Source organism: Trematomus bernacchii, unplaced genomic scaffold (genome assembly GCF_902827165.1).
Source record: "Trematomus bernacchii unplaced genomic scaffold, fTreBer1.1, whole genome shotgun sequence".
Taxonomy (NCBI): Eukaryota; Metazoa; Chordata; class Actinopteri; order Perciformes; family Nototheniidae; genus Trematomus; species Trematomus bernacchii.
Window position 1 is genome coordinate 10635871 of NW_022987720.1, and position 22427 is coordinate 10658297.

The window sequence follows — 22427 nt, forward strand, 5'->3', positions numbered from 1 at the left end:
GCAGAAGTTTAGGAGGTGAAAAGAAAGAGGGAAAGGAAACAAAAGCGGCAAGGAAGAAGGTCGACGTGACCACTATATGAGTAATTAAAAATATGTGGAGATTCAATCATTTAAAGGCTCTATTGTCCTATGCACAACAGTTACAATGTAGTGGTTTGCAATGAAAATCTTAAATCCCAGGCTCCTCCAACAATGCAACATACAATATACTGACAGTTTGACATATTGAACAAAATACAATTTATTAAGCTTTTCTTCTTACCGGAAGTGGAGCTAAGATTGCCCAGAAAAACATCAGAAAAAGGTCAAAATGTCCGTTACAGCCTAAAAAAAATCTTCAAAGACGCCTTTCTATGTTAATAATAAGCATAAATATCTTTAAATTATGTTGTGTGTTAAATTTGAGAAAACAGAGAACATCCTCAGTTTAATATACTTCTAGCTACAGTTCAGTCATTCACAGAAGGAAAAACTTGCTGTAAGTTAGTGCAGATATATTGATAATGTCCATACAGAATCTATCGATTTTAAAGATATTGTCCTAAAATATCATGATGTGTATGTTATATGTTATTTAACCAAGAACATATATAATTGTGTGTTATGTTAACAGAGTTTGGTTTTAAATTTCTCCACTCAACAAACAGCATAGTGCCTTGACAGAATATAGTCTACAAAGAGCTGTGCATTGTATGCAAAAAAATATAATTTAGTGTGCAAATAATAATAATCTTTTGAATAGTTAATGTGTTGTTAAGCTTTTGATTTAACTCTCCTTAGTGGGGCTAAAACTGTAAACTTTCTCCCGAGTTTGGCGCAAGAATAAATGTTATTCCTTATTAACAAATTCAATTTCCCAGTTGATTTAAAAATATTTGTGCCGTTGCCTTTTAAAGTTAATCTGCCTGTTGATTCCCGGGGCTGTGAAATATCAATCATTTGATCAATTGATTGATGGACAGTAAAGATTTCTGTGTTTGTTAAAGTTATTTAGCAAACAAGATGCTTGATTAATCCCCAAATTAAATAAACGGATCAATGAATATTTAGACATTATTCAATAAGTGGAGCACTAATAGAAGCATGCTTTTTGTTTCTGTTGCAGCTTTGTGATTCTGTAGTGAAAATGAGTGAAGACTGAACACGTGTGAAGCTGATAAATTGTGTGGGTGTGTGTTTATTGACAGGAAGGAGCATCCTATTTCCAATAAAAGTGTGTGTGTGTGACTTTCACTGCAGCACCTTCCACAGAAGCATTCAAATACCTGCAGTGTTTCCATCAACCAGCCTGGTGTGTGTGTGTGTCATTTGTATGTAGCACTGTGTGTGTTTGTACGTGATGCACCGTGTTTGGCACTGTCTGGGTGATGCTGTGTGTACGTTTTTGGGTCATGCACTGTTTAGCAGCGTGCATGTGACCCATCATGTGTACTGACTCAGTGTGTTTACAGCCGTCGTGGATGGCGCCACAGTTGTTGCACAACTCTCACATTCATCACACCTTTGCAGGGATGGGGACACAAACACATATCCACAAACACACAAACAGACAGACACACACAGTTCTGGTTAGATCAGATTAGAGGATTGGCTTGGATCAGGTTCCCCCGATGGAATTAATACTTTCTAATCTAGTTTAGATTGTTCGATAATCCCTAAAGTGTGTGTGTGTGTGTGTGACACAGTGTGTGTGTGTTGTGCTTCTGTATCTGTGAGATCAGCTTTAAAACCTTTACAGTGAGAATATGTTTGGTAAAATGGGATATTTGGTGAGGGTTGGGATTAGAAGTGTAGCTGTGATGATTACAAAGGTTTTTAGAGCTCAAAGCACCGGAAATGTAATACAAAATGTCAACAACAATCTACCTTAAAAGAAGTATTGTCCCTATGTGAACATTATGTAGAATATGTGAGTTGCTGAAGTAAAAATACATTTTGAAAGCATCAACCACCAACCACCAACCACATGATCTTCCAAGATCTAATAGTTTCAGTTGGCCCCAGTAGACCTGGCATAAACTGAACCGAGATAGTCACCACCGATTTAGGGCTGTCCCGAATACCATTTTTCGGGCTCCGGATATTCGGTAGTAATCAGCAGCGAATATTCGGAACGGAGAATATTTTATTAAAAAAAACATTTTCCAAAAGGTTTCATAATACGCTCCGAATCCGAGACACCTGACAAAACGCTGTGAAGCGCAGAAAGAGCATACTACTACGATTTATATTTATAAGATTTATATTTATTTATTGTCTCAGTACTTGCATACATTACAACTAAATGTGTCCTCTGCATTTAACCCAACCCTATACCATCCTAACCCACCAGGGCATTTAGCAGCTGCAGTGCAGCGCCCGGGGACCAACTCCGGTTCCAAATTCCATCCATAACGTTTTACAACCTGAAGAGTCAAACAAAGATACAAAACACATATATTTCTGTTATAACAACAATACATTTACGCAATGTGGTGCCTTTTCATTTCAGTTTCTTACTTTGTATTTCTTCACCCCTTTCCCTCAAACTATTTTAGGAGAGTGCATTTACGTAGACACGTTGTGCCTCTCTTCCTCTGTTTCTTACTTCTCTTTTCCTACCCCTGTTCCTCAGACCTATCCTAAGGGAGTAGACACGTTGTGCCTCTTCACTTTTACTTTCTAAGGGTCAAAGTTCATATGGCGAGGGATTCCTTTGAGCGGCATGCGCCGGCCCGTGCCTTACCTTGGACTTCTAATAGAACTGCTCGGGTCTTGATAGATTGAGTGGGGAAGTTCAGGAGATATCTGTAGATAACCCTAACCTAACCCTAACCCTTTCCTAACCCAAGATAGCCGTAACAGTAGGCCTAACCGTATAATACTTGTTACCGACACAGTAAAGAGTATTTAAATAAATTAAGAACGAAAATTAAATGAACGAATTCTAATAAATAGAACAAGGTAGCGCAATTATAATAACAGCAGCACACATTTTAATAAACAAACAATTTAAATACAAATAAATGAATGGCTTTATATAGAATAAAACGAACTGTAACAAATAGAACAAGGTAGGAGGTAGCGCGATTGAGCGCTATAACAATAACAGCAGCATACACTTCAATAAACGAACAATTTCTTTCCAATCTTTCAAATAAACAAATAAATCACAATCAGGTTGCAAGCTTCATTTGACTAAGCCGTAAGCCTACCTACACTCTCTTCATGTTGTGTGCGAGGAAGATGAGTTAGTCCACATTCTCAGGTAAAAGTGAACTTCTGGTCTTGTTCACGATGTAGCCGGCCTTTGAGAAAATGCGCTCTGAAGGGTTGAAGTGGCCGGAACGCAAAGGCAGTGCTTGGCCTGTACAAAGATGTACGGTGGTGGCGAAGTCGATAGGGACTTGGCTTGGCAACTGGAAGGTCACCAGTTCGACTCCCGGCTAGACCAAGTGCTACCGAGGTGTCCCTGAGCAAGGCACCGTTCCCTACACTGCTCCCCGGGCGCCTACCACGGCAGCACACTGCTCCTAACACTAGGATGGGTCAAATGCAGAGGAACAATTTCGTTACATAGTACCTGTACTGTGAAATGACAATAAGAGAATTAATTCAAATTAAAAGATACAAAACACATATATTTCTGTTATAACAACAATACATTTACGCAATGTGGTGCCTTTTCATTTCAGTTTCTTACTTTGTATTTCTTCACCCCTTTCCCTCAAACTATTTTAGTTTGGTATACCGGTCACTGTTGTGCTTCCATCATGCAAGTGGACCAGACTGGATTTTAGTCGTGTCTCTCAAATATTGCTCCATCTCTTTCTTTGCGCTGTCTCCATCGTGTTCTTGTTCCTCTTCATCATCGGACTCAGACTGCATCAGCATATCCTGCTGTTTCTTTTTTTTGGGGGTGGCGTGGCAGTCTCCTCTTCTCTATCGCTTGCTGCCGGCTCTCCTTCCACCTCCCGAACGGTCTGTCGCTGGTGTAGATGTTCAGCCAGGCGGACAACCTTAAAATCAAATAGCATTTTATTAGTCACATGCACAACTGTGCAGATGTTCCCACATTACTCCATGTATTATTTTAACTATTCGGATCAAATTGAAAAATGTATATAAAAAAACAATTCGGTTGCTTGCTTGCAACTATTTTCCAAGCAAAGTAAGTGCACGTTTTTATCATGTGTAAAGTTACTGTTTAAACGGTGGATAAAGCAGCTTCATCATGGCAACTGGACAACAGCTAAGCTAAGCTAGGCTACTAGCATTCAGGTGACTTTTCAGAGTTGTTGTGCCACCGTGGTTGGCCAGTGTCTTGTCGCATATTTGGCACACTGCCTTCTTATCGTCGTCCAATTTAAAATGGTCCCACACAGCTGAAGTCTTCGGCATTTTGTGTTCAGGTGTGTGAAGCGAGGTGAAGCGTTGTGAAGCGTTGTGAAGCGTTGTGAAGCGTGACGTTCACGTTCGTGACGTTCACGTTCGTGACGCTGTGCGTGAAAGCGATGTCAGGCGCCCAAGCTGAGATTGTATATATTTCCGCATTTTAACAGTGCAATTCAAAAGAATAAATATAGTTTAAGAATATGGCAATTCGCCTTTATTGATAGCATACATTTAGGAAAAAATTAAAAAGACGAATATCCGAATAATGAAATTGAAACCCAAATAGTAGGCCAACGAACGAATGCGGATATTCGGGTACAGCCCTACCACCGATCATAGTTTTTTTTTTGCTTTGGAATAGACTCAACATGATTTCTGCTCGACTGCTAAGTTCATTTTACAGTTTTAGGCTTTTATGTGCATACAATTGCCAGAAGGCTACTAAGGGGAATGTTAACTACATACGATACGATCATATTTTAGTGGTCAGATCAAGTCTGAAATTTGACTTTCATCACAGCAGCTGCATTTCTAACATCGACATGGACAAATATCAAGACACAATCATGATCAAATCACATGATCAAGATCTTTAAATCTCTTTTATTTGTATAAATGAAATTATTAGCTTGTTGATTCAGGCCCATGAAACATGGCTGGGAAATATAATTGGAATGCATTATTTTGCTTGACTAAATTATCGTAAGCAACTTTTTTTGCCAACTTTTTTGTTGAACAAATATTTTTCAAACTATATAATTATATTTATAATGATTTATTATGAAGGAGCATCAAAGTGCATACGGTCAGAAATCAGGGCGTAAGTTCTAGGATCATGCTGGCATGTTACTCTCTCTATTGGCGATTACGCACAACACACTAATGGTAAAACCAGAAAGCTGCTTTATGTTTTCCTTTGAGATAATTCTCACTAAATCTGGCATAGATAGACTTAAATCCCTGCTGTAATCCCGGGGCGTCCTGTTGCTTCCGCCAGGTTTCACAGCGCCATCCTGTCCCTCGTTTAATAGTCCATTTAGCTTTCTTTCTGTCCATCTGCCTCTGTTTTTCCTTTTGTCTTGCCACCTCTTTTTTTTGCATTTTGTTAAGACTTATTTAGTTTTCTGTCTGTGTGTTGAGCCTCATTAGATATTCTGTTTGCATTCAACTTAAAGAGACCCTATTAGGCTCTCTGGGGGCTCTCCTTTCCCTGTAGTGTGTTTTACAGGTTTTTATAAACCCCCCCTGCAAGAAACATCTCCATTGGACTCCCTTGTTTACTTCGGTAACGTAGTGACATCACCATGTAACCTTCGCGCTTCTATTGGTTAGCGCTCTAACACATTGTATGTGATTTGCTAAGGGAGGGACATCTTTAAGCAGTTAACCAATCACAACAGAGCTGGCCGCCTAACCAATCTGAGCAGACTGGGCTCTGGTTTCAGACAGAGGGTGAAAAGAGGTGCTTCAGCACAGGCAGTATGAGAAAAATAAATACCTTTTTTGAACATTAAAGCAGAGACATGTCACAGAAGAGGCACAAAATAAAATTGAACCTAAAAATGAGCAGAATAGGGCCCCTTTAAAACAATTCACAGCCAAAGTCATACATTACAAACAAAGACAATACTCGCATACAACAAGTAAATGTACTTTATAAAATACTGTATATGCTTGGAAAGAAAATACAACAATAAATAAATAGTTTTAAATTGTACTGCACGTTTTCGCAAATTGTTATCATCAATACAGGAGTATTTCTACCTCAGTTGAGCATATACTGTAAGGTTTTCATTGCAATAAATTCCAGGCTGTATGTTCCCACAGGTATACTGACTACAAACATATACAAACACACACACACTCAAATACATGCACAAGTGTTTGATTAATGTGTGACTGGGACTCCATACAGCCTGGTGAAAGAGCTCTTTATTGCTTCATTCGAAGGTGTTCTCTCTCTCTCTCTCTCTCTCTCTCTCTCTCTCTCTCTCTCTCTCACACACACACTAAACCTATTTATACTAAATATTATGGTTGCAACTGACGCTTATTTACATTATGGATTGATCTACCAATTATATTATAAATTATTGTTTCTGGTGATTGGCCCATTGAAGGTGCAGGTCTTTAGATAGGTAAATAAATTATATACCGGTTCTGGATTGAAATGAGCTGTACATCTAAAATAATTCCCCATTTAAGGAGGGTGATAAACATGGAGGATTCTATCAATATCACCATCCTCAAACCACTCTCATAACCATTTTGACGTTAAAATGCATTTTCCCGTTTGTCCTCAACCTCTACTCAACAGTTGTCAGATCAACAGGTCTCCTTTCTTGCACCCTTCCCCTCTGTCTTTCCCTTTCCTCCCCTCTTTAATGCCTCTCGCTGCGGGCTCTCTTGTCTGTTTTCTGTCACCTTTATCATCCAGCAGCAGGAGGTCTGAGACTACTTCAATAGGAAGCTGCAAACTGACTTACAGTGTGTCGGTGTGTGTGTGTGTGTGTGTGTGTGTGTGTGTGTGTGCATTCGTTCGGTGCGTGTATAAAGAATGATGTCTTTGTAGGTAGGCAGTAGTATTTTAGCTGTGGTCCGTCTCCATGGAATGCCCAGATTTCTTGGGAAAAACGCAGGAGAGAGAAAAACAGTTTGTGTTATTTTGAAGGCAAATTCAAGAGACATTTTCACAGTTACGGAACGTCTACACAGCAGCGTTAAAAAAATCTTGAAACGCTTCTGCCCATTCACTTTGAATGGGGTGACGTCACTTTCCCTCACTTTTCGCCGAAATGGATTGTGGGCAGGCGAGCGGAGATTTTCAGGATTTTGAGGATTCAAAGTTGAACAATGTTCAACTTTTGAGGCTGAGGTGGAAGCGTCAGCCAATCAAATCCCGTGTACGCAAATCTGACAGTTCAAGCTCTAGCCAATCAAACGGCGTGTATGCTGGGAGAGACATACCGCAGGTCATTTCCTCATATTCCAAAAAATGGAGGAGAAATTAGCGGTAGCGAATCAATCACCCGGTGCTTTATGACCAGACCTACCGGGATATAAACCGGAGGAGCCAGGCATGGAGGGAGGTGGCAGAGACAGTGGTAGGTTTTCGCCTGTTTTGGGGAGTTTATATCCAGTTTACTTCGGGCTTTTTTGCTTCGTATGTCGCGGGCGGGAGATTCATGTGATTGGTTGCTCGCAAAAAATCCTCAAGCTTCAGATACGGCCACCTCCAAGATTTTTTTAAGGCTGCTGTGTAGACGTTCCGTTAGGAGTCGGGATGTCGCAATACCACAAACTTACATTTTCGTAGTCAATACCAATCCCTTTGAAATCCATGATTCTACATACCCAATTTAATAACCCGGTAAAAAACTAAGCAATGAATCCAATGCACTTCAGCATATGTATATAACATTTTCGACAACAAATGTGAAAAGAAATGGAGAAACTTTTATCGAAATGTCTTATTAGGCGTTTTCACACCAAGTACTTTTCCCAGGAATAGTTCCCGGAACTTAGTTTCCCCGGAAATCTTTAGTTCCGGAACTATCTAGTAGATCGCGTTCACACCGGAATAAGTCCCTGAGGGAGCCGCTGACGTCACTTCTTCTTCTTCTTCTGCTTTGGGTTTACTGGCAGGCCGCAAACAACTTCACGGCGTATACTGCCACCCGAAGTCCCCGTAGTTGGGGACTGGCGACTCCCAGCAGCTTCTACTGAAGCCTTCCGAGTAAATCGCCAGAAGCGCCGACACCTCCTCATCACTCCACCGCTCCAATGTTTTCTTTTTTGTGTTGCCATAAGTTAGTCTCTCGCCGTTGGTGCGCTGGGCTAATGCTAATAATGCTAATGCGAGCAAATACAATGGTGGCTTCACAAAACTTTTCAGAGTTTTACGCAAGCCCCCAGGAAGTGCGCCGGACTCTGATGAAAATATTAATTGTGTCCAAACGGCGGTACTACAATTTCCATATCAGTCCGTGACGTCACTGGGCCCAGAAAGACTTTTCCCCATTGACTAACATTGGGAAAGAGACGTCTGTAAATAAGCGGATACTTTTTTAAAAACTAAATAAACTACCCAGTATGAACTATTTTATAGCCCTTATTAGAATCATTCGGTCCTTAAAGTTGTAAAATGCACTAAAAGCCGAATCTAGATGTATTTTCTGTCTCCATTCATTCTACTGAGTCGAGAGTGGGAGCTCGGGGGGCGGGGTTTAAGGGGAGCGCATGCTCTGTGAGCGCACATACGGGTTCTTCTGCTCTGACAGCTAGGCATGATGGGTAATCTGTGACATTTCGCTCTCTCAAAAGTTGGGCCATTTTGTCCTCATGCGCCATTATTCTTTTGTGTTGCCATAAGTTAGTCTCTCTCTGTTGATGCGCTGGGCTAATGCTAATATATGCTAATACGAGCAAATAAAATGGCGGCTTCACAAAAACTTCAGAGTTTTACGGGGCGTGGTTTGCAATTCGCCCAGCCAATCAGAAATTGGAACCACCAGGAAAGTCCTTGCTCTCTAGCTCTGTAGCTCTCTAGCAGGGACTAAAAAGGGGTGAAAAAGGTAAGAAAAAAAAAAAGTTCTAGTTCCAGATCTTTTTGGTGTGAACGCAAAATCCCAGGAACTATCGGAACTATTCCTGGGAAAAGTACTCGGGTGTGAAAGCGCCTATTGAGCAGCTCTCATAGGAAAGAACGAGACCCCGCCTCCGACGCTGTATCCAGTTCTTATTATACATCCATGGTTTTACGGGGCGTGGTTTGCAATTCGCCCAGCCAATCAGAAATTTGAACCCTTTTCTCCCCAGGAAAGTCCCTGCTCTCTAGCAGGGACTAACAAGGGGTTAGGTTTGCAAAAAAGGTTCTAGTTCCAGATCTTTTTGGTGTGAACACAAAATCCCAGGAACTATATTGTGTGTGTGTATATATATATATATTTTTTATTCCTGGTTACCGCTGTACTTTTACACTCACTGATCACAGGAGAGCTGTAAATAATTCACTGCAACTACAAAAACAAACACACACTCCTCCTTACGGATATTACAGATGAGATAATGAAAGGTTTTGTGAGGAGCAGGTGGCAAGAGACCTGATATTAAAGTCTTCCCACAAGGTGTGTGTGTGTGTGTGTGTGTGTGTGTGTGTGTGTGTGTGTGTGTGTGTGTGTGTGTGTGTGTGTGTGTGTGTGTGTGTGTGTGTGTGTGTGTGTGTGTGTGTGTGTGTGTGTGTGTGTGTGTGTGTGTGTGTGTGTGTGTGTGTGTGTCTGGAAAAGACTAATAAAGAACAATCTATGGGATTAAAACACCCATCAAGGCCATGTGGCTATGCAAGTGTAACACACACGCAGCTCCATATACAGTATATATCACCCTCTGACTCTGGGAGGTCAAGGCCACAGCTGCCGTGTCTCAGGGGTTAAAGGTCACTGGGCTCAGGACATTATTCCTTTCTTCCTTCTTCCCCCTCTTGTGACTCTGTTTCTTTTTCCTAGAAAGAGTGAAAGTGATGCCTGACTGAATGAAAAAGCCAGGGACCAAAGTGAATATACTGTAGATTGGTAATCTGCACAATTCTGCAGATAAAATGAGAACCAAACCTACACAGTTTTCTAAGTAATTAACATTCATCAATATTTTGAATTTACGATTTGTTTTTGTAAGAAAAGAAACTACGGAAACTTTTGAATTCTGACATGTTTGGGCATAATTATTTGTTATTGTGTACCGTTTTATAATTAACCTCTGCACAAAATGTCATGGCAATCTATCAACTAATTGTTGACCTATTTCAGTCTGGATTAAACTGGTAGACTGTCTTGAACTTATCGTGATTTGAAAAATAGATTCTTTTAAAATGTTCATGGCAATCAATTAAATGACTTAAATGTATCAATTACTCACAGCGTGGTACCTTTTTAAATTGCTATATAATAACATACGACTGGATTTTTTTGTTGTAAAGAAAGATGTGTGGACCAGTAAACATCAGCCATGTTTGTTTTCTCTGTGTGCGGATGTTATGCAGTTCTTACAGGATTACAGGATGTCATTGTTATGATTGTGTTGTAGCGGACTCTAAGGACATAATTCACCATTGTCTGTGGTAGTAAGGCAAGGCAAGGCAAGGCAAGGCAAGTTTATTTATATAGCACCTTTCAACACAAGGCAATTCAAAGTGCTTTACAAAAATGGAAGACATTTTAAAAATGGCATTTAAAATCAGTCATTAAAAAGAAAAGATAATAAAATAAACATTAAAAGAAAAAATACATGGATAAAAGTTAAAAGTTACAGTGCAGTTTAAGATGTGAATAGTTCAATTAAAAGCAGCGGCAAAAAGAAAAGTCTTCAGCCTGGATTTAAAAGTAGTAAGAGTTGCAGCGGACCTGCAGGTTTGTGGGAGTTTGTTCCAGATATTCGGAGCATAATAACTGAATGCTGCTTCTCCATGTTTAGTTCTGACTCTGGGGACAGAAAGCTGACCAGTCCCTGAAGACCTGAGAGTTCTGGATGGTTCATAATTTAGCAGTAGGTCAGACATGTATTTTGGGCCTAAACCATTCAAAGTTTTATAAACCAGCAACAATATTTGAAATCTATTCTTTGACACACAGGAAGCCAGTGTAAAGACTTCAGAACAGGAGTGATGTGATCCACTTTCTTAGTGTTAGTGAGGACTCGAGCAGCGGCGTTCTGAATTAGCTGCAGCTTTCTAATAGATTTTTTAGTGAGACCTGTGAAGACACCATTACAGTAGTCCAGTCTACTGAAGATAAAAGCATGGACAAGTTTTTCCAAATCCTGCTGTGACATTAGTCCTTTAATCCTAGATATGTTCTTTAGGTGATAGTAGGCTGATTTAGTAACTGTTTTAATGTGACTGTTGAAACTCAGGTCAGAGTCCATGACTACACCTAGATTTCTGGCTTTATCTGTTGTTTTGAACATTGCAGACTGAAGCTCAGCGCTAACTTTTATACGTTCTGCCTTGGCTCCAAAAACCATTACCATTAGTAATCAACTTAAGTGCCTTTTCTTTGATGTTTTACTTTTGCACTTATACAATAACAGTTGGACAGTGTCAGTGTGTTACTCTGGAAAATTACAGGGTTGAGAGTAGTTGTATTTATTGGTTTTGAGATTTTAGCTGTTAAGCCCCAAGCCTGTTTTTCAGGTCTCAGGCTAGAAAATGACATTTCCAGAACAAATGACCATAACTACACTTCTAAAAGGGGAAAATTAATAATCTTTTTTCTCAAAGTAATGATAAACCTGTGAGTTGGATGTAGAAAAGTCAGAATCAATATAGATGTTTTTTATTTTAAAGAAAATTCAGATTGAACATAGTAAAAAACTGTAAATTATAGTGTCTGTCCAAAAATTCTTTTTTACTTATAGTGAAAACTACCCTTGGATGATGGGTTAGTAGACTAAAAGCTTTAGCAATCCAAAGTACAACATATAATAAGTACCCTGTATCAAGATTGATGCAAAACAATCTGACCTTTTTAGAGAGGTTTAGCAAAAGAAACCCACTTCTGGGGTCATTTGGGTGGATTTGACGTATCTCTAGAGCCAATGGAATCGAGGAAAAGTTCCACATACACACACAGGTTACCAAATAAGGAGTGAGAGTGACGCGTAGCCAAAACCGGATCTGCGACACACTCCCATTAGCAGCTCATTTCTAACCTCCGATTTTTGCATAGAAATTGAATTATGGTTTATCAATCATTTTTTCAAAGTGACAGACACATTGGATTAACCTATGGATTAACCTTCAGCCGCGTTTTTTCTCGTTTTAATGCCATTGAACACGACTTTTGATCAGAATAACAGCTAAGGTGAGCATATCTCCGTGTTTTGCTACCTAAAGCTACGTCGTGTGTTGTCTGTATTTGCTTCCCCTGTCACGAGTTCTGATCGCTCAGTGATGATCCTTATATTTCTATAATCTGTGGAATCTCAAGATGTTAGCTAAACTTGTTTGTGCAGATCCAATAAGTATATTGATCGGTATAGCTAGAGTTCTGTGCTAACGGCGTTAAGATTGTTTCGCCCAGGGCTAATTCAGAGGCTCAGCGTTAGCCTTGTGTTTTTTTTTGCAAAAAAAAAAATCATCAGTTAGCTGAGTTTCTTCCCGTTACATGGATATGAAACATTCATAGTTTATTAATTCTTAAGAAGCCCTCAGACACTGTTGCTTGCAGATGTTGTGGTTTCGGACCCGCCGAAGGGTCCGTGGGGCTTAAGAGGTTTAAGGGGCCCTCTTATGCTCATTTTCAGGTTCATATTTGTATTTTGTGTCTCTTCTGTGAAATGTTTATATGCATTAATGTTCAAAAAGCTCTTTATTTTTCATACTGCCTGTGCTGCAGCACCTCTTTTCACCCTCTGTCTGAAACCAGAACCACACTCAGGGAGTGTGGGAGTGTGGGAGAGAAACTCCCTCTGAAGGGAACTTTGGGATTTTATCCTTTGCAGACCATTTACATGCACAAAAACCTATAACACAAAGCAGGGAAGGTAAAACACCAAAAAGTACAATAAATAAATAGGACCGCTTTAATGAATGACTCACCCCCACATCAAAGATAGTTGTTGACTTTTACAATATATTAATCTAGTTTTTTCCTTCACAGGATGCCTACCATTCCCACCGTCCCAAAGAGAAACTCCGCCTGGACAGCAACAACAACGAGAACTCGGTCCCTAAAGACTTTGACACCATCGACAGCAACAGCAACCTGGGAGCCCGACGGCAGCGGTTTCCACTCGCTAACTCCAAGCGCAAGCTGGACAAGGCCCAAGCACAGAGCATGCTGGGAAAACCTGCAAACGAGGTCCTCAAGTTCCCTCCGGTGCAACCCAGAGGGGTGGAGCCCCATAACAATCGCACCCACGTCCGTGAACCCCACCCCCAGGTTCCAACGGTCCCAATACCGGTGCAGGGGTCCGATCAGTTTCACACGGCGAAGAGGTCCTCTACGCTGCCATCGCCCGGCGTGGTGGTGAAGAAGGAGCAGCCGCAGTGCGAGATCAGCGGGAAGGAAGCCATTTCTGCTCTGTCCCGGGCCAAGAGCCGCGAGTGTCGGCAGCAGATAGTGGAGATCTACTGCAAACACAAAAACAAAGCCCTGATGCCGGAGAGAGTGCCTCGCTACTGCCCCATAGAAGGTGAGATCTGCACTCATTTATACTAGAGATGAAATATCAGCAGATGAAACATTTTATTTCAAAGGTTTAAAGAGTTTATTGCCATATGGATAATCGCTACTGCTCAGTTGTTGGCAATGAAATTCAGAATACTTTATTTAACCCAGTCGGAAATTGTGTTTCGGAACAGTTGCTCCATTTTAAAATAAAATAAGACAAAATGGAAAAGAAAATAATAAAAATATATATTTGAACATCAGAAATAAGAGTTACAATTGTACAACTATATAAAACAATACATACGTTAACAAAAATATGTATATGCTTGCAGGTGGTTTAATGTATTTTGGTGTCTAAATGGACATTTGTGCTGTAAATGGTTACATGAATAGGGCTTAAGGCTTGTGAAGATGTATCTCAAATACACTCAACAAAATATAATCTAAGGCAAATGATATGACTGGTATAGATGATTTTAATGTATGACCCACCCCCAGTTTCAAATATGTATTACATTTTTTCCCTCGAAACCCCCTTTGAGGTCTTGCCCCCAGGTTGAGGACCACTGTTCTACATGTAATCTTTTCTTTGGAGGATCTTAAAAATGGAAGATGTCCATTAGGTTAAAAAAAGTGTAGTCAGGCTTAAAATAAATGGTGGCCATTTATTTTTCTGGTGAAGTGAATCTGAAAAAGGACTGATGTAGCATATTTCATGAGACTATATTTACAATATGGGTGTAATCCAAAATATGACATAGTTGGCTTAAATGTATTAACCTATGATTTAAGGACAGATTTATCCCTTTAGTTATGACAGCGGCTGATTGAGCCAGTTAACAAATGACAGACTGAAAGATGTAAGGACAAGGAATCAGATGAACAGGCGGCTGCTTTGAAGTGGCAAAGAGAGATTTATATTTTTTAAATGTACCCTTTGAGAAGCATTTTTAACCCAGCACGTGCCATGAAGACGCTTCCAGTCCGCTGCCAGTTCTATTTTCAGGGAGCTGAAGCGCGGACGGACACAGAGGATGAGACTCAGCCTAAGTAATTACACCCCAATCAAGCAAGCACTTTGCCGTCTTATTTTTGGATTCACTGACTAATGATTTACTTGTAGTCGTGCTCTCTGAACCACCCTGGGCCGTTTGGGGTTAAATTGATGTGAGTATAGGTTGCTTTGATGATAGGCTAGTCATTATATCCACAGACTGGAGCGGCTTTGGTGTTTCTGTGTGCATCCAGTGGTGGGAGAACTACTCCGATCCTTTACTTAAGTAAGAGTAGAAAACTGGTATTAAAATTAGGGCTTAGCAATATGAAAAAGAATCCTTTATATGTTTGACGACATTGCAGTCTTATTCATTGATGATTACACAAAATATTTACACAATGACAATTTTGTTAAATAATCATCAGTAATGTGGTGAATTCGGAAAGATCACTCTACGAGTAGATATAGGGCTTTAAAACCATCCAAATATCTCTATATCAATAACATATTTATATTTTGAACAGCTATAGAAGTGCAGTATTATCAGTAAAATGGGCTTTAAGTATCAAAAGAAGAAGTACTCATTATACACAAGGGCTCTTTTCAATTGTTATAGTTTTATAGAATATTATATTATTCTGTTTTTGTCCACCAAATAGATGTATTTGGTCAAAGATATTGTGGCATTTGATATACTCCATATCACCCAGCCCTATTGGGAGTACACTACTACCACATATCCTATACGAATATTATGTGATTTAATGTTTAAAACATTTTAAATGACTGTATTAAAGGAAAATAATTTCTCCCAACATTTTTATTTCAAGGTATAATCAGAACACTTTATTTTTCTCTGGGAGGAAATTGGATTCCTTTTTGTAATAAAATAAAACCATTTAGTTAAAGTAAAATGTGTGTAAAAACCAGATAATGCTTTAAAAACAGTGTACAAAACGTTGCGAGCATTGCACAGTTGAATATTTGCACGTTTTACCGCCTAAGCATAGTAAATATTGCACAAAAGGAGCATAGAAGTAAAGTACACGTATGACAAAGTCCAGTACTCGAATAAATGTATTTAGTTACATTCCAGCACTGCGTGCATCCCTCTGCACGCTCCCCCTGTCTACACCAGATTACAGTTATTCATCCTGAAACTCCCAGCATGCCCCACAGCGCGGGTAAGGTCACTAATTAGGCGGAGCAGGCCTCAACCCGCGCCATCTTTAGGGTGAGCGTGATGATGGAGAAGCATGAGGCTGTCAGAGGCTTTGTATACACAGGAGGCAGATTTAGCTCAGACAGCCACAGACTGAACAGCATTTCCACGAAAGAATAAAAGATTAAGAACAAGAGCGGCGTGACGTTTCCTTGCAACCTGCACTTAAACAATGCAGCAATTAGTCTGTCTTGATGTTCTCTTTTTAGATTTTTTACTAAATATGTTTGTAGAAAATTGCTGATTTGGTGTTTTTTGTTTAGATAAATATATCCCAAACTACAGTTGCACCACAGTATGGGATTAACAATGTTGGATAAACCTCATTATTTGACAAATGTGTTAAAATTGTATTTATGTAGCAAATTTCCTAGTCAGGCGCTGACTCAATGTGCTTCACAATAGATACAAAAAATATGATTAAATAGTTAAAGATGACAAAAACGTATAAGATGAGAAGAAATGAAATTATAAATAATAATAATAGTCAAATAATAACTATAAAATTGAAATACAAAAATATATATTTAAATAAAACCGGTATACAATCATGTCAAAAAAATCCATGCATTATTTATTTCCTATTGTATCGAAACGAAAAACAGCCAATCCCAAGAGGAGCTGGAAACAACACAATTAAAACAAATTAGATTTTTTAAATTAATTCCCTAGACAGCAGACCCCGTTGGAAAATGTGTTCATTACCCGAGTGCTGATATGAACTGTTTTGGCAACAGGACATGAATGCAACATTTAATGTCAACTGCTCTGTAAAAGATGCTGCCTGTGTAATGAGCTGCTCCCCTCTGTCCAGGCAAGGCCAATGTGAACGTACAGTGGGACGAGGACCCCTCGGGGTCCGCCCAGCTGGTCCCGGCCCGGATGGCCTTCGTCCTGGTGGTCCACGGCCGGTCCTCACGTCAGTTCCAGCGTCTCTTCAAAGCCATCTACCACACCTCGCACTACTACTACATCCATGTGGACCAGGTGAGAACGCCCACTGTCACAGAGCGGGGCAGGGAGGACGTATTTTCAAAGGCCGACCCGGAAAAGACATGCACAAAAATATCCACATTAACAGCGCCTTTAACATTTATGAGGTGCAAATGCAATCTCCAGAATTAAAAAGCTAACGTAAGGCTATAGGGACTACATCACACTCGCATGACTTACTGGTCACCACTGCTAAGCTAGTTGGCTAATGTCTGGCGTGATGCAGTTTTTAAGACAAAATAACAAACACAATGATCAAGTGGGGTATTAAGTGATGTATTTCATGTTGTAGAACAAATCATTAAAATCTCTTAAGCTTGTGCTAATCACAGACCTTATTTCAGGCTTCTAACTAATACATCCAATAGACCACGATACTTCTCGGGAATGCTAACACATTTCTGGACTCACCCTTTTAAATCATTCAAATACTTTTTTTTACGCAGGATTACAAAAAGAAAGCATGAGTTTTTTGAGCTGCAAGCATTTTGACAAACCCGAATGAAATGCACCGAGATGAACGGTTTATCAGAGAGAAAAACTCATCATTGGATATCTTTCTAATAATATAAGCCTCACCCCCTCCAGGTCAGAAAATGTCTTCCGTCTGATACACTACAGCCACACTATCTGTTTGAGCTGTTATGTGCTACATTTCAAAACCACTAGTCCTATGTTAACATTTCAGAGAAACAAGCTCAGCTAATGTTAGCTCACAGCCAATCTGCCCTATGTTTTTCAGGGAAACACTGATTTGTAATTTAAACCTGCTTAGTTCAGTGTTTAATCACAAGCTCTGTTAGTTTTGGAGAGGAGTAGAGCCTATAACCTTCCTTGTTGTAATGTCCACCTTCCCAGAGGTCCAACTATCTCTACAAAGAGGTCCTGTCTCTGGCCGGACAGTATCCTAACGTCCGGGTGACTCCCTGGCGGATGTCCACCATCTGGGGCGGGGCCAGCCTGCTGACTATGTACCTGCGCAGCATGGAGGACCTTCTCAAAATGTCCGACTGGTCCTGGGACTTCTTCATCAACCTCAGCGCCGCAGACTACCCCATCAGGTGGGATATAGGGAAGCAGAAAGACAATTACACTTTTGAAGTTAACCTGAATTGCTAAATTCATGGCAAAAGTCCAGGTCAAATGTTCATTTGCATTTTATTTTCATTTGGTAATTGTTTTAAAGAACTGAATTAAAGGACCAGTCATTGCCATATTTCAAGCTAAGAGCCCAAATTACCCTCATAGGGTTTCTATTTGTGCTTAAAGGGTAGCTTTAGATTGTTTGAAGATACTTTAACAGTAAATGCAATCTAGAGGAACAGACAAAAAGCTAAGCAATGTACTTCTTTGGACGTGTTTAATACATAAATATCAGTTGAAGTGTACGCTATATTTAGAATGTTTTCACCGCTTTACCTTGCTGTCTGCCCTTTCTGAAGGGGAACTGAAGTTCTCATATACTCTCCTCTATTGCTGCACAATATGTATTTATTTTGTATGATAAAAACTTAGGGAAAGACACCAATATAGCTCTTAATCTAGAGTTAATTTAAAATACAAAATGTGTAGAAAACCACATCATAATGTTACTATAATTTTGGTCCCTTTTGTGTTCGAATCAATTGGAAATTATTTCCTTTTAATGATTAAATTCATGAAAAAATACCTTTTAAGGTCACATTAAAAAACCTGATAAGGGAAGTTTTTGGGCCTGGTTAGCTAGAAATATGGCAACTTGTCTTTAAATTCCTTCACAATGTTTATTTTAACATAATGAAATGTGAACGATGACCATATAAGCACCTCATGAAACCCGACTTCAAACTATCTTGACTGTCTCTTTTAAACCAAGAGATGCTCTCTAGACTCTTGATCCATAGAGGTTTGGTGGATTTCCCCCCCGTACCGTTCCCTGTGTTGTATCCCTGCAGAAGAATGTGGGGGATTTATCGATCACGTCAAGTCCCATCCAAACACGCAGAGCATTGATTTGTTAAAGCCGTGGTTGGTTTGTTTAAGGTCTTATGGATCAGGTTACACGGCCAATAGCCCTCAAGTGCATCGACTCTGAATGGATGTGGAGTCTAGCTTTGAAGCAGAGCCCCTTTAATGGCTGCCCTGCTGCTCTGGGATCTGAAGGGGTCTGAAGGGGTGTGTGTTGTTGGAGGAGAGCTTTGCTGGCATCAGTGCAGGTATTGAGCTCGCTGAAGCTGGAGCAGTGAAGTAAGGAAGTCCCATAAAGACATTTGTGGGACTTGTGTTAGTCTGCGGAGATGTCGTGATTTGTTCTAGAATTCTGTAGTTTAATGCAAAAATCAGTCCCAGTAAGCAGCATTGGTTCGATTTTGGGAAATGATTCAGTCCATTGGCCCCTTTTTATTCAGTTTGTGCCCATTTTGGTGCGTTATTCCTTCATTACTAATCTGATAAAGGTCCAGGAAACGGGGAAATAAAATAAAATAATGAATCATATCTTAACACCTTTATTTTTCAATTAATAGCTGCAACTGTTAGTCATTTGACAATTGATAATAACAACAATAATATTAATATCAGAATATATATATCGTTAAAGTTAAATAAATAAAGATAAATACATAATGCATTTCAGGCTATTAATAAAATAAAGATAAAGATACAAATACATATTATAATATTAATAGATACAGATAAATAATAGATATTAAAAATGTATATATATATAAACATTTTCAAGTACAGCTCAAAACAATGAATCAATTGACAAAAATGTGTTTTGCAAAAACAACTAAAATAATATTGCTATTAAAACATGATAAGAAATGTTCCACAACAGCTGAAACATTAGTCAACTGAAAAATAATGATTGGCAATTATTTTAATAAGGAATTCGAAAAGCCCAGTATTTTCAAATGAGTAACACTAAAATGTCTTTGAAGCCTAATCAAAATGTTAAGTTTTTCATATTTTGTTCTTGAGAGGGCTCCTCTTGTTATTCCCTGTCCTCCCATCAGAGCTACTGTTTGAACACCCTTCCAGCTAAAATCCATAGCCCACACACAGCATTAGGACACACCATCAATAGCTGTGACGTCATTGAAGCCCATGGAAAGTGAGTCAATGGAAGTGTGTGTGTCTGTATTTCTGTAGCCACAGTATGTCGCACAATCCTTTTTCAAATATGAAAGAGAATAATAAACTTCACATGATCAGATAATGTGACAAATAACCGATCACATTGATTTTAACAATGTGCATAGTATTAGCTTATGTTTCTTATTGATAACCTAAAAGACTGTCCACACGTAGAGAAAGAAACATAATGAAATTGAAATAAAGAGTAAACAAAGAGTATACTGCTCCTCCACTACAACTCAGATGTAAATATTGTACTTTTTACCCCACTTAATTTATCTTTTAGCTTTAGTTACTTTTCTGATTACAATGTTCTCCTTCCTGTCCAGTGACACCATGTATCTCCAGATCATTCCTGTAATAAACTGAAGGATGAAGTGTTCCTTTTATGCATTGAGAAGATACTCCTCCTACCTTACAGTAGATCAATAAAGTCTTAAAAAAACCTGATGCATCAGCTAGAAAATGCATCGTCACAAATTAACAGTTTTTCTGATAAATTCATGAAACGTTGACTTTTCAGAGATGCATGGTTCTCACAGGACAGCGGCAAAGCTACAAACATGTGATGATCTTATAGACTATGAGTTTAATCTAGCCAACAGATATAAAGTACTTAAAAACATCCACGGCGGTAAAACACAACACAATGCAGCAGTAATGTCGATCCAGAAACATCATATACAATATAAAACCTATAAAACCCTGACAGGAAATGTTTTACTGCCAAATCCATACTGAGCGGGTTTTTTCTGATGCATAGTGTTTTTGAGTAAGCGATTGGCTGCAGGACTTTTACTTGTAGTGCAGTATTTTCACAGTTAGGTATTAGTACTTTTACTTAAGTGCGAATGGTGAATACACTTGTTTTTAGCATAATGGCTTATTTCACAATCATATATATATATATTAAATTACTGGATTTTGATTATTGATTTTTTAATACATCTTTGACTGGTAAAGATAGAGCTAGTTTGAATTACTTTGTATACTGCTGCTGGATGTCTTATGTCAATGTTTATTAGTTCATCAATATATGTTATTAGGTAATAATCAGTATCTGTAAAGGAACTAAAGCTGGCAAATAAATATACTTGAAATACAATATTGGCTGTCAAAATAGAGTAGAAGTACAAAGTAGCATAACATTATTATAATTGAATTTATTATAATGACTAAAGTAAGTACAAATACCTCAAAATTGTACTTAAGTACAGTACTTGAGTAAAATGTACTTCATTACATTCCACCACTGGATATATGAGCATGCGTTGCAGCAGCCTCAGTTAGATTTAAATGTGTGTGTGATACCGATGAACACAAACATGCCCACAAACACACACATGCCTGCGGAGCGTTTTAACGACTGTAATCAAAGTTAGCCGAGTTGTGTGTGTGTGTGTCTGCATCAGGCCACACACTGTAGCTCCGCACAGTTTGAAGAGGAAACTAAATAAAAGGCCCAGCTGTCCCAAACACAGTGACTCTGATTCCCCTGAATGGAAGATTGTTTAAAAGAAAGAGACGTATCGTTCAAATATTTAATGGCATCCTGCTTACATGTGTATTCATTACGAGGAAAATCCCCCTTAAAACACAGTTTTCTGCACAGCGTGTATCGCGTGAGTCTGTTTTGCTTCTCCAAACACACAGAATGATGCGATAAGATGTTTTTCACGGTATGAAAGGTTGAAAAGCAAAAAATGTTTCAAACATTTTAATTCATTAAGTTAAATAAGAAGTTTTTTTGGGCTAAAAAATAATCTGCACCTCAACCACCTACAAGGGTAAAACCCAGCTTTTAGTTGAATGTATTAATAATGAAAGGGTGTTATACAGTATAATTCAGAAGCCTGGGACATTATTATACTTTTACATACAACATTTAAATCATTATATTTGCATACTTTTATTAAGGAATTTCTTTGATGCATAACTTTGACTTTTTAGTGGGTTTTATTGGTATTAGTAGTTTTAACTAAAGAAAATGATCTGAATACTTCCTCTCTCATTGGTATATGAGTATGTGGTATCTGATGGTGCTAGGTGGAAATTCACCATCAACATTCATGTCTAAGGCACCATTTTTATATATCCAATAGTTGTCATATCATCACATTTCTCTAAAGAAACGTTTTGAGTTGATGATTGACAGCCGATGTCTCCCCTCAGGACCAACGAGCTGCTGGTGGCGTTCCTGTCCAAGTATCGCAACATGAACTTCATCAAATCTCACGGCAGAGACAACGCACGGTGAGAAAAAGAGAGTTCAATCTTCATCACAGTTCCTTGTTTTTTGTAAAAAGATAATAATTACTCTTCACTTCCGCTTCTTCTTTCTGTTCTTCCTCTTAGCATCAGCATGAGTTTCAAGAAAACAATGACAGTTTTAATTTAGATGTTACTATTAACAAACCTTATAGATATCATATGTTTATCATAAGAGTTTTACATTATATTATTAAGATAAAATGGCCGCTTACACAGGTTAAGTTTCTTAAAGCAGTATACATGTAGCTAACTGCATCTGTCTGTATGTCTGTTTGAGTCATCATCT

General features: G+C 38.9%; 1 protein-coding gene across 1 annotated transcript in view; it reads left to right on the forward strand.

Moving 5' to 3' along the window:
• LOC117493605 (xylosyltransferase 1-like) overlaps positions 1–22427 on the forward strand; it is a 39877-nt gene that overhangs the window by 2156 nt on the left and 15294 nt on the right. The window contains exons 2-5 of the mRNA XM_034144248.1: positions 13029–13563; positions 16575–16747; positions 17612–17814; positions 22043–22123. Of these exons, the coding sequence (XP_034000139.1) occupies positions 13029–13563; positions 16575–16747; positions 17612–17814; positions 22043–22123 (992 nt within the window). The remainder of the gene's footprint in view (positions 1–13028; positions 13564–16574; positions 16748–17611; positions 17815–22042; positions 22124–22427) is intronic.